At 40.5% G+C, this 15,308-nt stretch overlaps 1 protein-coding gene and 1 long non-coding RNA gene across 9 annotated transcripts in view; both read left to right on the plus strand.

The window, feature by feature from the left end:
- The window catches only part of ATG7 (autophagy related 7), a 261,895-nt gene that overhangs the window by 40,341 nt on the left and 206,246 nt on the right, over nucleotides 1–15,308 (plus strand). For 7 of the 8 annotated variants that reach the window (XR_004264016.1, XM_032262224.1, XM_032262226.1 and 4 more), the window contains one exon: nucleotides 433–582. Coding sequence is in view for 5 of the 8 variants with exons in the window: in XM_032262224.1 (XP_032118115.1) it covers nucleotides 433–582 (150 nt within the window). In the remaining 3 variants the exon portion in view is untranslated. Of the gene's footprint in view, nucleotides 1–432; nucleotides 583–15,308 lie in introns of those variants that run through there. The other variant, XM_032262228.1, reaches the window with a different exon arrangement.
- On the plus strand, nucleotides 5,154–6,716 carry LOC116539364. Its single transcript, XR_004264018.1, has 2 exons — nucleotides 5,154–5,444; nucleotides 6,141–6,716. It is a non-coding gene; the product is annotated as an uncharacterized LOC116539364 (long non-coding RNA).

A 15,308-nucleotide genomic window follows, 5' to 3' on the forward strand; every position in this document is an offset into this window, starting at 1 on the left:
AAAAGTAGTAAGTGGGTGAACTGTATGGTATATTAGTCATGTCTCAGTAAATCTGTTGAAGATTATGGAAAGGTTCAGGGTAAAATTCAACAGGGGTAGATTCATTTTGGGTTATCATAGGAAAGAATGAATGTTTGCTTACGGCTCTAAACCTCTGATTGACAACTTAGGGAACCACCATGTTGTACCATAATATGTCCCTTTGTGCTCCTAAGACGCACACCACCATGCCCCTGGAAGTGTTATATAAAAGCTAAGTGGTATTATTACTTGGAGGCACTTCTATATTCATTTGCTGTAATAGAGTAACAGGAGTGTCATCAGTCATTTCCAGTCTTCTGGTTTTAAGGTACCTTTTATTTTGAGTGAGTTTTGAGCCCAGAACTAGATATGTAATTTTCTAGAGAATAACTGTGTGTTTTCTGTTTTCAGATTCAAGCACTTGAGTGTGCATATGATAATCTTTGTCAAACAGAAGGAGTCACAGCTCTTCCTTACTTCTTAATCAAGTATGATGAGAACACGGTGCTGGTTTCCTTGCTTAAATGCTACAGTGATTTCTTCCAAGGTCAAAGGACAAAGGTCAGATAAACTTTGAGCATCATTTTATTATATAGTTTAAAAAAAAAATCTGAAGTTCATGTTGCAATAGACCACTGCAAAATTCAAACTTGTTTAGATTTCCTTAGCCCTTGAAAGGATGTTTAAGAACATTTCCTTATCTCTACCCTCTCCCACCCCTGCAGTTACTGAATCAGCTCCTCCAGATTTTTCTAGCTCTCTACAGCTCAGAGTAATTTTGATAACTTACTGTCTCTCCCTTTTTTTTTTTGAAATGGAGTCTCGCACTGTTGCCCAGGCTGGAGTTCAGTGGTGTGATCTCGACTCACTGAAACCTCCACCTCCCGGGTTGAAGTGATTCCCCTGCATCAGCCTCCTGAGTAGCTGGGATTACAGGCTCCTGCCACCACACCCAGCCAACTTTTTGTATTTTTAGTAGAGACGGGGTTTCACTTTGTTGGCCAGGCTAGCCTTGAACGCCTGACCTCGTGATCTACCTGCCTCAGCTTCCTAAAGTGCTGGGATTACAGGCATGAGCCACTGCACCCGGCTGATACCTTACTCTCTATTAGTGTTAAAGTTATTTCCATTTCCCTCCTGATGTATTTTATCCCTATGTTTTTATTTTTATTCCTCATATCACATTCCTGGACACTTAGAATCTTGTTGCCATCTTGTACAACGCTACTATAGAAGAATCTCCTTGAACTACCTACATTTAGTATGTCATTTGTTGACCAAGAGCCCAATGGTGTCTTCCTTCTGACTCCCAGCTACCTTTCCTGCCTTATTTTCCACTATTTTCCTGATAAAGCATTATTCCAGCTAATCTTATCTTTCTCCAGAATCTCTGCCCCCTTCCTATCAAATACACCTAAAACCTTTTTTTGTATCTTTCTTTTTCCTCGTGTTGTATCATCTTCCAAAAACATATTCTACTTGTGAAAATCCTAAGAAATTCTCTGTCTTTATTGAAATTCTATCTCCACTGTGAAGCATTTTCATGGTGTGGCCATATATGATCTATCCCTATCTGAAGTCACTGCATTTATTCCCTGATCCTCATTTGCAGGTCTAGTACTTTGTACAATTTCCTTTTTGTGCCATATTAGACTGTAAGCTCCAAGAGGGCAGGGCCCAAGTCTTATGAATTTGTGTCTGCATAGTGTCTAGTTCTTGTCTGAGGCCCTCAATAAAATTCTTTTGAATGAATGAAAGAGTACTGTAAGTGTCTTTTAGAAGTGATCAGATATAGAGGAAGTTGTCTTAGCCATACAGGAGATTATGAATTATGAATTAAAAATAACAAAGATTTATGAGTGTTATAAAGTTGTGAGGTCAAGTAGAATAATTTCCGTAGCCATCTGAATATATCAAAGCTGAAAAAAGAGAAACCTTTAACTGATGGTCTGGTTATTCCTTAGCCTGAACTTTGAATGACTTTTTTTTTAAGCACATTTATAATCAACTACATTTACATTTTATTTTTCAGAGGAAGCCCTTTTTAAATTGAGGACTGAAGATTGAATTTTTATTAAAATTCTTTCCCCCAGGTGATTTCACAAAACTATAGCTAAATTAGTATAGCAGTAAGACCATTAATAATTTAAAGTTTAATCTAGTATGAAGTTCTGTTGTCCATAGCAGGCAGGATTAAATGACCTGTGTTTGGAAGCCACCGTAGGTCAGGTTGTATGTGGTAAATAAGTGGTCCTCCCCAAAATGCAACTTTACCAAAGTAATAAGAGTTTGAATTGTGCTTTATAATTAATATAAAAGGGACTTTCACATACTTGATCATTTTATAATAACTGTGAAACAGGTGTTAGTTATTAGGGTTAGTTAATTAGTATCTGCATTTTCTATTTGAGACTCAAAGTCACATGACCACATTGTCTGATTCCAAAGCCTATGATCTTTCTACCATTCCCTTTACCTTGGGGAAACTGCATAACTTTTCTTTGCCTTAGTTTATCTGTTAAATGTTGAAAATGCTACCTCCTTATAAGGCTTTGTGAGGATTAAACATGATAATGTGAATAAAATGCCCAGCACGTAGCAGATGCTTAGTATGTATCCACTTTCTATATGTTTCAACAGCAGCATATTTTGAAAGACAACAAATCTTTGGGGTCTCCTCTGAAGTGCTCTGGGGGATTCACCAGTCCCTGTCCCTGCCTGTTGGGTTCCGGCGCATTGTCTTTCACTTGGCTAGGGTTGTATCTCAGGAAAGCCTTGGAATTACTCAGCGCATGTCATAAACACCTCTTTATGGGCCAGAAATTTTGAGATACAATTGTATTTGTTATCACACAGCCTAAGGTCTTCTAGAGGAGATGAGACATTGACCAGTGGAAAGTTAAGTAGAAATTCAAGTAATGGAAGATAAGGTCAAAGAAATGATATGGGTGATACTTTGGTTGGTTGTCTATGCCTTATCTTATTGTATAAAAGATCACCAGAAGCCTTGGAGCTTGACAGCTTCATAGGAGTTTCATAGTCTCCATGCTGCCCTTCCTACCTGTGGCCCTGAGTGTTCCCGTCTCTCCTCCACACTGCTGCTTGAGTGCATTTATGTGTAAATTTGATCATGTAACTCTTCTCCTTAAAACCCTTCTAGGGTTCCAGTTGACTTCAGGATAACATTGAAACTGCTTAGCTTGGCATTTGAGGTCTCTTCAGTTCTGGTTTCTGTACATCATTCCAGCTTCATGTGATATTTCCCAAGATACATCCTGTGCTCTGGCTACGCCTATGCCCACCAAATGCCACATGCTTTCCCCCCATCTCTACCTTCAGACACCCCTCTGTCTCCCTTCTGTCACCTGGCTGCTGCCTAACCCACCTTTCTGATTCATCACCCTGGGAAGCACTGGCTGATTGCTTGCACCATTTCATGTCTCTCTTTTGTGTTCTGGTAGCAGCCTCCCTCCTAGCACTGACTGGTCTCCAAAGTAATTGTTGATTTGCTTTTCTGCCTGCCCCATATCCTCAGCCTGTGAGCAACTTTAGCACAGAATCTTGTTTGTCCCCACTCTGCATCCTCAACATTTAGTGTAATGCTGGACGCTTAAGAGACACATGATATAAGAATTCTGAGAGGAGAGAGGGAGAATATGGACTGGTATAAAAAATAAAGAAGTCTTTGGCAGGGGGCAGGGCAGAACCCGAGAGAAATAATTTCTATAAAATCTAGACGTCATCATTTTCACTGGTTCTTGCTTTTACTGCATTAATTTTGTTCACTCTCTTTAGCATAATTCCAGTTTCCCTTTGAGCCATGGTGTTTCCTTGAAGGTTTTCACCCTCTTTTTTCAAAAATAGGCATTCTTTTCAGTATGAACTCCTGCACTTGTGCTCTGGCTTCACGTTTTACTCGATTCTGCCTCCTCCTCCTACTACTGGCACTTTGTTCCCTGAAAAGTCACTTCTCTTTGAGCCCTGTGTCCTCATGTGTAGGATGGAGAAATGTTGGAATCCCTCTGAGTTTCTCTCTTCAACCTGTAATTCTCTTCTGGGTTACCTCATTGTGCCTGCAACTCCAGAGGAAATGGGTTATCTCATTGTGCCTGCAACTCCAGAAACCGTTTCCTCACAAGTAATTCAATTTTCTCCCACCAGCCTGAACCTCCCGAACCTCCCTCTGGATCCCAGGCCGCATTTTCCAGCCGCCTGCTTGCCGCCTCCTGCACTTTATAATCTTTGCCCCAAGGCTGGTTCTCTTCTGGCTTCACTGGCTCAGAATGATGCTGCCTCTATCCCATCACATGAGGCAGAAATCTGGTCATCCTGCCGGACAGTTGTCTGCCCCCTACCACCCCGTGTGTTTGGGATTTCATGTCCTGAACGTCTTTCAGCCTGCCAGCTTGCATTTCTTCTGCCACCACCCCAATCTCTGCTATACTGCAGCAGCTTCCTAACAAGCCTCCTTGAGTCTCCTCTGGGCTTCTCCCGTTCATTCCCACATCATCCCCACAGTTTTCTTTAGAAAAGCAGATCTGATCATGTCACTACCATAATGAAACACCTGAATGACTTCTTCCCTGTGCTCTAAGAATAGGGGCTAAATTCTTTAATATGGCCTACAAGAGTCTGTGTGGCCCAGCTCCCGTGGGGATACAGCCCCAAGTCATTCCATGTTCCCTGCCACATGGCTTTTGCATGCACCTTTTGCCTCGAACTCTCTTCTCTCTCCTTTCTCTAGTTCTACCTCTCCCTTCCCATACCTCCTCTTTGCTTTATTAAGTGCTTACTCTTTCAAGGAAACCTTCCCTGACCTCTATAAAAAGGTTTATTCCTCCTGTTATGAGCTCTTATAGCACTGTGTATCCCTTCTTCTTTTTTTTTTTTTTTTTTTGAGACAGACTTTCACTCTAATTGCCCAGGCTGGAGTGCAATGGCATGATCTTGGCTCACTGCACCCTCCTCCTCCTGCGTTCAAATTATTCTCCTGCCTCAGCCTCCCAAGTAGCTGGGATTACAGGCATGCACCACCACCACTCCTGGCTAATTTTTGTATTTTTAGTAGAGACGGAGTTTCGCCATATAGGCCAGGCCAGTCTCGAACTCCTGACCTCAGGTGATCCACCAGCTTTAGCCTCCCAAAGTGCTGGGATTACAGGCATGAGCCACCAGACCTGACCCATAATTTTAGATTTTCTTGAGTGATCTTTGATTAATATATTTGTCTCCCATTTAAAGGTGAGCTCCACCTGGACAGGTACCCTATCTTTGATTTCCCACCATTGTGTCTACATAGCATAGCATCATGCCTGGTATGAAAATGAAATGGAAAGATGAATTCATTTATAAATGAGTTGTGAGGACTGGAGATTGCTCATGGGAAGCACCTGGGTCAGTGCCTGGCACACAGTAGGCCTTCAGTGAGTAGAGGGTAGCTCTTAGTTTTGGTTCATTTTAAGTTTTGTCTTTAATGTGAGCATTCCGTTGTCTGGTTAAGGCCATGTAGTTTACAAAGGCTTTCCCAAATTTTCTGTACACTTCAATTTGTGTCTAATGAGTTACACACATGGTTACTGGTGTGACAGGAGGCAGAATACAGGGGAAGTATGTGATCTGCATGGCTAATTTAGAGCAGGGGTTCTTAATTTGGAGTAGGGTACAAATGCATAATGTCTGAGAATTTTTTGGAAGCAGTGGATCCTCACCCCAGACAAATACACATCTACACACAGTTCTGCATCTAATGTCAGAGATGCACAGAGCACTGAGACCCTTAGAGGCTGTAGCTTGGAGGAAGATGAAGGAAAAGTCAGGAGTTAGCCTGCCTAAGGGGGAACCTGTAGATTGTTAAGGTCAGGAGGTGAATGAGTCCTCTTTGTTCCAAGTCAGAGTGGGAGCTTTGCGTCTGGAGGTACTGTTCACTTGTGTGTGAATCCTTGGCTGGCTATGAGAGAGTGGGTATCTGCTCCTGAAGAGGACATATTGCTAGCTACCAACAGCTGGGACTGCCATGGTCTGAGCTCTGACCCTGTGCCCAGCATGCAGCTGGTCACTCATGTGCTATCACTTATCCTTACACACCCTGCAAAGTGTGTAGTGTTGTCTGCGTTTTGCAGGCGAGGAGAATGGAAAAGAGACAAGGGAATGAAAGCCTCTTCACAAGTGAATGATCTTACCTCCTACAGTCAGAATGCTTCCTATAGTGAAAAAGGAAGCAGCCACTTTTTTTCTGCTCAGCTCCCAGTGTGTTGGGGTAGAGTAGTAAGGCCAGACTTCAGTTCCCAACAGCTTAATGGGCCGAACCCTCTGAACCTCAGTTTCCCAATTGTGTATAAGCATAAAGTAATGACATCCCCTTTGACTGTGGGAACTAAGAGTTGATGGATATAAACAAGCTTCATTAAGTTTTACTCACATGTTCTAATTGTTCCCACTGTATTTTCTTAGAATGTTTTTCAGTTTTCATTTCGAAAGGAAAATTTTCTTTGGATTAATCTGTTTGCAGCTATTCCATAAAAATGGAGTTTTAAGGCCCCAAGTCACACAGCCAACTCTGCCTTTACCAAAGGAAGGCACAAGAGAAGCCCCTCCTGAGATTGGCAGGGTTGCCTATTCAGCAGCCCCTGGGACATCCAGGACAGTGTTATCAGTTCACTGATGGCACGATCTTTAAATGAAAGCTCAAAAGCAAATGTGTCTGTGATTGGTTTCTTCTCACTTCTTGGATGAGGTATGGTTGTTACTGTGCTATGTTGTTACTTAATGCTGGAGTTCTTTGTCACTTACAGTTAAAAATACCTGTTATAACCCAATATATGTCTGAATGCACGCGCGCACACACGCATCCCCCCCCAAATAATGCTTTCCTTTATTCTGTTTTATCTTTTTGAAAAATTCTAGTTGTGACCCAGTAAATGATTTAAAAATCCCAAATAGCTCACTACCTACAGTTTGAAAAATGCTTTACAGTTTGAAAAATCCATTTTATGACCATTTTGGAAATACTGACAAATAAATGAACTGTACTAGGTGTGGTTCCATTCATTAGTTTTATTTCCAGCTGTATCTCTCTGTTTTTAAAATCTAGTTTTCATATTTTTTTATATACAAACTTTTTGTATATTTCCTTCTAATCTTTCTCTGTGCATTTTTTTAAAACTAAGATTTGTTTTATTGTAGCATTTTAGCATAATAGTATTACATTCTACAACATCCTTTTTAATGAATGTAGGATAGTATTTTTACCAAGGTTTTGACATTTAGATTTCTCATAATTTCTTCACTATTAGGACTGCTTGTGCATCAATTTTTTTCTCTCTTTCTTTTCCTCCCCTCATCACCCATATTTTGAATCATTACCACAGAAAAGATGTCTAGATGTAGAATTACTGTGTTACAGAGTTTTAGGCTGGGCCTGGTGGCTCATGCTTATAATCCCAGCATTCTGGGAGACCAAGGTGAGAGGATTGCTTGAGGCCAGGAGTTGAAGACCAGCCTGGGCAACATAGGACTCTTGTCTCTACAAAAAAATTAAAAATTAGCTAGGTGTGGTGGCACATACTTGTAGTCCAACATACTCTCAAGGCTGTGGCAGAAGGATTCCTTGACCCAGGAATTTGAGTCTGCAGTGAACTGTGATCATGCCACTACACTCTAGCCTGGGCAACAGAATGAAACTGTCTCAAAAAAGTTTGAACATCTTAAGGCTTATAATCAGCAGTGTGCTGGTAAACATTAACAACCGCTCTTGTAAGGTGGAAAGAGTCCTGATTTTGTGGTGTTTTCTTACATGTTTGGTATCAGTACTCTCACCATGGCCAATTTCAGGCTACCAATGTGAAGTCATGGAATGCTGAGTTGGAAAGAGACATTAACAGTTGGCTCCCACAAGCCTGTATGGGCCAGCTCCAGCACACCACTGCATATCATAAATGTTGCCCCAAGACCCTGCCAGCTTCCCTCCTAGCAGCTGTGTACCCTTACCAGCATCAGATGTTATAGTATTGTACACATGTGTTAGGTTGAAAATTGGCCTTAAGTTCTCTCAATGAGATATGGATTCCACCGTCACACTGTAGTGCTGCAACAGATCATCATCTTTCAGGCTAGTTCTTGTGATTATGTTAAAAATAGCTCATGGCTGGGTACGGTGGCTCTTGCCTGTAATCCCAGCACTTTGGGAGGCCGAAGTGGGTGGATCACAAGGTCGGGAGATTGAGACCATCCTGGCCAACCTGGGTAAACCCCGTCTCTACTAAAATACAAAAAATTAGCCAGGTGTGGTGGCGCACGCCGGTGGTCCCGGTTACACGGGAGGCTGAGGCAGGGGAATTGCTTGAACCCCGGAGGCAGAGATTGCAGTGAGCCAAGATCACGCCACTGCACTCCAGCCTGGTGACAGAGGAAGACTCTGTCTCAAAAAAAAAAAAAAAAAGAAAAAGCTCATAACACTATCTCATTGCCAATCTTTTGGGAAAGGTTGCTTGACTCTTCTATATCATTCAGAGCAGTTATTGAAGGTTGAATGTTTGGGAAATGTTCTGTAATTTCAGCAACATTAGCCTTTAATTCTAGGGCTTTAAAATCTGAACAAGAGCGATAGACAAGGAACAATAATTTATATGCCGTTAGTTGGACTCTTTCTTCACTTAGTGATCTCTCCGCATCTTGGCAGCTGTCTGTGACTTTGAAGTGCATTAGGTGTTTGAATTTCCCCCCCATACTTTAAAAATGTGTAATCTCCTTTGTGCATTTCCTGTTATAGCAAGTGTTTGAGTTATAAAGACAGCCATTTGTCATATTAGCATGTTTTATGGGATCAGTGTGGAAAATTTTCTTGCTGAAGACAAGTTGGCAATTTTGCCCTCTTTTCTTTCTCACAGTATACTTTTTTGGCAAATTGCTTGGCAGACTGATCATAACTGAATCATTTCAATGAATTGTATGCTCTCAGCCAAGTAAAAAGGAACATTTATTTCATAAACCTTCTAAGCAGAGTTTCTCTTCAGTTACGTTTTGCTTCTTTCTGCTGATTTGTATTACATGAGAAAGCAATTTGCCCAAGTTCTCACAGTTAATTTGTGTCAAAACCAGTTCTAAAATCAGAACTCCTAGTCAGTGATTATTTATGAAAAACATTTTTTAAAATTCTGTTTACTCATAGTATAAGCTGGCTTACCTAGCATTGTGCCAACTAATCATTACTCCAATGATTGAGATAGATTCTGAGTTGATTCCTAAACCACTTAAAGATTTTGGAGTCACTTTTGAATCATCAAAGAAAGATTAAATTATGTTTAGCTTAGTGTTAAATGGATCTTGTCATTTTCCTATTCAATGCCTGCCTTCTGCATTTATGCCTCCTATGGGTAGGAAAGTTACCCTAAAGCATTTTTTTTTTTTTTTGAGGTGGAGTCTCACTCTGTCACCTAGGCTGGAGTGCAGTGGCATGATCTCAGCTTACTGCAACCTCCGCCTCCCAGGTTCAAGCAATTCTCCTGCCTCAGCCTCCCGAGTAGCTGGGATTACAGGCACATACCATCACACCCAGCTAATTTTTTGTGCTTTTAGTAGAGACGAGGTTTCATCTTGTTAGCCAGGATGGTCTCAATCTCCTGACTTTGTGATCCGCCCGCCTTGGCCTTCCAAAGTGTTGGGATTACAGGTGTGAGCCACAGCACCTGGCCACTTTAAAGCATTTTCAAGCTGACTTGCTTTTGTGGGTAAGTGATAGATTTTCCTCCATAGCATTCCGCTCTGTATAGTCCATGTTAGGTCAGTTTGCTGTAAGAAACTTATTCCTAGTCTTTTCTGCTCAAAAGAAGATGTTTTTTCACTTCTTTTCTACCCCATTACCTTTGTCCTTAGGGTCAGATATATGCTTATTCTTTGCAATTAGGCATCCACTTGTAGCATCTAACATAATATTCTAATTTATATAATTTAGATATCATTTAGTCCAACTCTATATTTGCGCATGGTAAAACCTAGACCCTGAGAACATTTGTAAGACTAGAACTTATCCTTTTGTTTTCTTTGGCACTTAAGAAAAGATAACCTCGAAACTGAAGATAGATAACTGTGTACAGTCACACGCCATATAATGATGTTTCAGTCAACGGTGCACCATATAGACGGTACTGATTCCAGAAGATTGTAATACTGTATTTTTAACGATACCTTTTATGTGTTTAGATTTGTTTATAATACCATTGTGTTACAGTTGCCTACAGTATTCAGTATGGCTCCATGCTCTCCAGGTTTCTAGCCCAGGAACAGCAAGCTATACAAGATAGCCCAGGTGCATAGTGGACTATACAATCTAGGTTTGTGTAAGAACACTCTGTGATGTTGATATGATGCTAAAGTTGCCAGTGTTGCATTTCTCAGAGTGCATCCCATCATTAAGCATGTCTGTCATTGTGATGGATTGGACTGAATGAAGAGGTCAATGAAATTAACTGCAAGAGAGTGTATTTATGTTGTTTTTGTAGTTACCATTTGTTGAGTGCTGGCCTCATTCTCAGTTTCTGTGTTAAGTGCACTTAAGAATTATCCTATAGATGAGGAAATTAAGGCAAAAGAGGTTAAGTAAATTGCTACAGGTTGCACAAGAGCAAGTGATCCAAAATGTTTGATTAAGGGCCCAGGTTTGTGAAGTCATTTGAAAATTGAAATTCAGTGTCTCTGTAGGAATGACATTTTCTAGATTAATACTGCCTAGGTTCTTCCTGAATAACCCATTTAATAACCTTTATGTGTTTTTTGTTGTTTTTTCCTTTTCTGGTTTTGAATAGCCTTTAGATACTCTAATTTTAGCTTTAATATCGTCTATGTTGTTTTGTGACCTATAGGGTATTTTCTTCTTAAACAGTCTCTAAAATTCTGTGATTCTGGAGCTGGAAGAAATCCTTTGAGATGAAAGATTCAACCCCATCATTTTGCAGGAGAGGAAGGAACTTCCTCAAGGTCTTAGATTCAGCTGCAGAATTAAAACATACCTGCCGACTCTCCAGCTAGTGCATTTTTCACTGCACCAGGCATTTTCTTATTGTAAGCTGTATAAGCTGTTTCAATGTTATTGAAATAGAAATGCTAGTTTCTTCCTTCTCCCCCTTTTTACACTAGTTAGAGTTGTAAATGCCTTTTTTTTTGAGACGGATTCTCGCTCTATCACCAGGCTGGAGTGCAGTGGCATGATCTCAGATCACTGCAACCTCCGACTCCCTGGTTCAAGTGATTCTCCTGCCTCAGCCTCCTGAGTAGCAGGGATTACAGGCACGTGCCACCACACCCAGCTAATTTTTGTATTTTTAGTAGAGACAGGGTTTCACCATGTTGGCCAGAATGGTCTTGATTTCCTGACCTTGTGATCTGCCCACCTTGGTCTCCCAAAGTGTTGGGATTATGGGTGTGAGCCACCACGTCTGGTCTTAAATGCTTTTTTTGAATAAAAGCAATGTGAAGTTGAAGTGATGGTTGCTAAATAAATGCCCAGTTTGCCTGGCAGACGCTATCTGTCACGATTGGCAAAGGGGAACAAAATAAAAAGATGTCCCTGGTGGAACAGTACCAGGTGGTGTGGCCAGATGGACCACAAGAACTCAAGGAAGACAGCTTCTTAATTTGGTAGAAGCCCTAGACTGGTAATCTTCTCAAGAGTTCTCTTGCTTACCATAGGAAGCCCTCTTTTTTATCTTACTCTCACATTCTAACCTAGGAGAATCCCAGGATTAAAATGCCATTGAATGGAGACCCTGTAATGTTGAGAGAAGAATGAAGGAAGGAAAAGTAACTTGCTGAGATGCTGCATCCCAGTTTTGTATGGAAGCTTCAGGTCTGTGTTGATCAGGCGTCACTTTTTCCCCTCTAGCTGTCTCCCAGAATCCCTGCCCAAGATCTTTGCAGAGGGGGAGTCCATGTATTTGAGCCTGGAGAAATTTACTAGTCTGTCACCTATTTAGTAGATATTTGCTGACTATCAGTCACTGTGCTTAGGTAACTAGACATGGAAAGATGAATATACTGCTCCTGCCTTTACAAAGAGTTCTAAACCAGCAGGATATCAAATATGAAATTCATCCTGTATTTTCTTTGTTGCAAATTGCTTGCTTCTCCATATTTTAATTTTTCTAAAGTCAGGAATTTCTTACCATTATGTATATTTATGCAGTGAACCCTCTTTTAAGCAAATACTCATTTTCTCCTTTTGACCCTAGACAGCTAGTGCTAAGATTATAGCGTACATGAGAATCACATGGGATATTCACTGGATATGCACTGGACATATTGGTGGTATCTGGAAAGGTCTGGGATCAGAATGTGTGTATGTGTGTGGGTAGGGTGTTGTGCAAGTTCATCAGGCTTCTAGGTAATTCTGCTGCAGGTGGTCTGTGCTGGACCATACTTTTAGAAACTGCTACAGACAAATAATAAGTTTGAAACCTGCACATTAGAATCACCTGAAGATCTTTTAAAATAACTAATTCTTAGCTAAACACCAGATCAATTAAACTAGAGCCTCTGGATACCTGGCAGCAGTATTTTTGATAGCTCTCCAGGTGATACCCAAGCGTCTTCAGGTTTGAGACCCACAGCTATAGAAGGTTGAGGAGAAGCAGTGCTTCTGAAACTTCCATGGGTGTATGAATCACCTGGGTTCTTATTAAAATGCAGACTCTGATTCAGCAGGTCTGGGGAGAAGGCCTGGGATTCTACATTTCTGAAGGCTCCCAGGGAAGGCTGATGCATGCTGGGGCACATATTTTGAGAAGCATGGGAAGACATAGAGCCAATCCAGAGTTTTCAAGATAATGACAGTTATCTGTAGAGATGCTTTCTTTTGTCTATAAGAGCACCCTCTCTAATAAGCACCAAATTCAAGTCCATGGAGTGGACCAGTTGCATCAGGATTATTCACGACCCTAGCACAGATAAAGATACAGATTGTTGGGCTCACCACTGGAGTTTCTATCACCAATAATCATATTAGTTGCACTATGTATGTACTGGACTTTTCATGTTTAGTATTGCTAATTTAATTCTCACTACAGCTCTATGAAATAAGTAATATATTATTTCCTCCATCATGGAGGAATATATTATTTCCTCTATGTATGTATGAATCACCTGGGTTCTTATTAAAATGCAGACTCTGATTCAGCAGGTCTGGGGAGAAGGCCTGGGATTCTGCATTTCTGAAGGCTCCCAGGGAAGGCTGACGCATTCATGCTGCTGGGGCATGTACCGCATTTTGAGGAGCTTGGGAAGACATAGAGCCAATCTGGAGTTTTCAAGATAATGACAGATAGTCCAGAGATGTTTTCTTTTGTTTTTAAGAGCACCCTCTCTAATACACCCAAAATTCAAGTCCATGGAGTAGACCAGCTGCATCAATATGGAGGAATATAATATATTCCTCCATGATTAAATTGTGGCTTGGAGGGTTGAGTACTTTGCCCTAGGCCTGATTTAGTAAGAGGCTACTCAGCATACTAAGCTCTATTTTTAAAAGAGCCCTAGATACTGAGACCTTATCTCTGTGGAAAAAGAAATCTCAAATAAAGGTATTTCCTAAAAGGATGACCATAGCTGTGGACCTGTTTGTATTAAATTAAATATGAATCTGTCTATTTGCATTTAAGACACAAACATGCATTTAGACAGAAAATGCTTCAATTTTTAGGAATAAGAAAATTACATATAATAGAAAAGGTGGCAAATATTTTAAAGAGTGTCTTTGAAATAATACAGTAGTTATCTGATAGGACTGTAGCAAAATTCATTTTCACAAGACTGAGCAGATAAAAACTACTTAATTGTCCTTCAAAAGAAAATAGAAAAAAGTTTGGTACATCAATACAATGGAATGCCATTCAGCCATTACTCACAATGGTTGTAGAACATTACTGGCATGGAAGGCAGTTCACAATACAATAAGAGATACAAAACAATATTTAGGCCGGGCGCAGTGGTTCATGCCTATAATCCCAGCACACTAGGAGGCCAAGGCCTGTGGATCGCTTGAGGCCAGGAGATTTAGACCAGCCTGGCCAACATGGTGAAACCCCGTCTTTACTGAAAAATACTAAACATTAGCTGGGCATGGTAGTGCATGCCTCTTTGTAGTCTCAGGTACTGCAGAGGCTGAGGCACGCGAATCGCTTGAATCACTTGAGGTGGAGGTTGTAATGAACTGAGATTTTGCCACCGCACTCCATCCAGCCTGGGTAATAGAGTGAGACTCTGTCTCAAAACAACAACAAAGACAGTATTTAGAGCATGATCCAATGTTTGTTTCAAAGTCCTAGTAATTAAAATACATTTATGCAAATAATAAGTTTATGGGCAGTTATACACCAAGATGTTAGTTCTCTCAGGATGGTGGGGTTATGGATATTCCTTCTGAATATTGGTTAAGCACCTACTTTGTGGCTGATACTATACCAAGCATTGTGAGAAATAAATGGCAGTGTTTAGGCTGATTCCATCCTTATAGAACTAACTGGATCTAGATTTAACAAAAATGTATCAGCTGTGTTTTCATTTAATCCATGCTATGCTTATAAAGGAAACCTATGGGTCAATTTATGGTTCTCTACCAGCCACTTTCCTCCCTCACCCCTACCCACTCTATATCCCTCCTTTCTTTCTTCCACTCATTTATCCATCCATCTACCTTTTTATCATTCAAAAAACATTCACCAAGCGTCTGCTCTGTATTTATGAACTGATCATGGAGAGATGAAAAAGATACTCTCAGCTCTGCAGATGCTGCTCTTTGTCTTCGTTTTTTTGAAATAAACTTTATTTTGGGATAATTTTAGATTTATAGAAGATAGTGGCAAAGACAGTACAGAGAATTCCCATATGCCTTCACCCAGTGTCAGTTTTCTCTAAGGTTGTCACATCATATCACCACGGTTCCTTTGTCAAAACTGAGAACCCAGCATTCGTACATTACTATTAACTCAATTCTAGACATTTCAGATTTTACCAGTTTTTCCTATAATATCCTCTTTCTCTTCAGGATCCAGTCCAGGATACTACTATATTGCAATTTGTTGTCATGTCTCCTCCTTAGTTTCCTCTGATCTGTAATTGTTTCTCACACTATTTTTTTTAATCACCTTGACATTTTTGAGGAGTACTGATTAGTCATTTTTTTAGAATGTGCCTTAATTTGCATTTATCTGATGTTTTCTTGTGATTAGACTGGGGTTATGGGTTTTTGGAAAGAATACCACTGAGTGAATTGCCCTTATCACCTGATAATCTGTGTGACA

Source organism: Sapajus apella, unplaced genomic scaffold, assembly GCF_009761245.1.
Source record: "Sapajus apella isolate SASKATOON/1434 unplaced genomic scaffold, GSC_monkey_1.0 scaffold128, whole genome shotgun sequence".
In the NCBI taxonomy this organism is placed as follows: domain Eukaryota; kingdom Metazoa; phylum Chordata; class Mammalia; order Primates; family Cebidae; genus Sapajus; species Sapajus apella.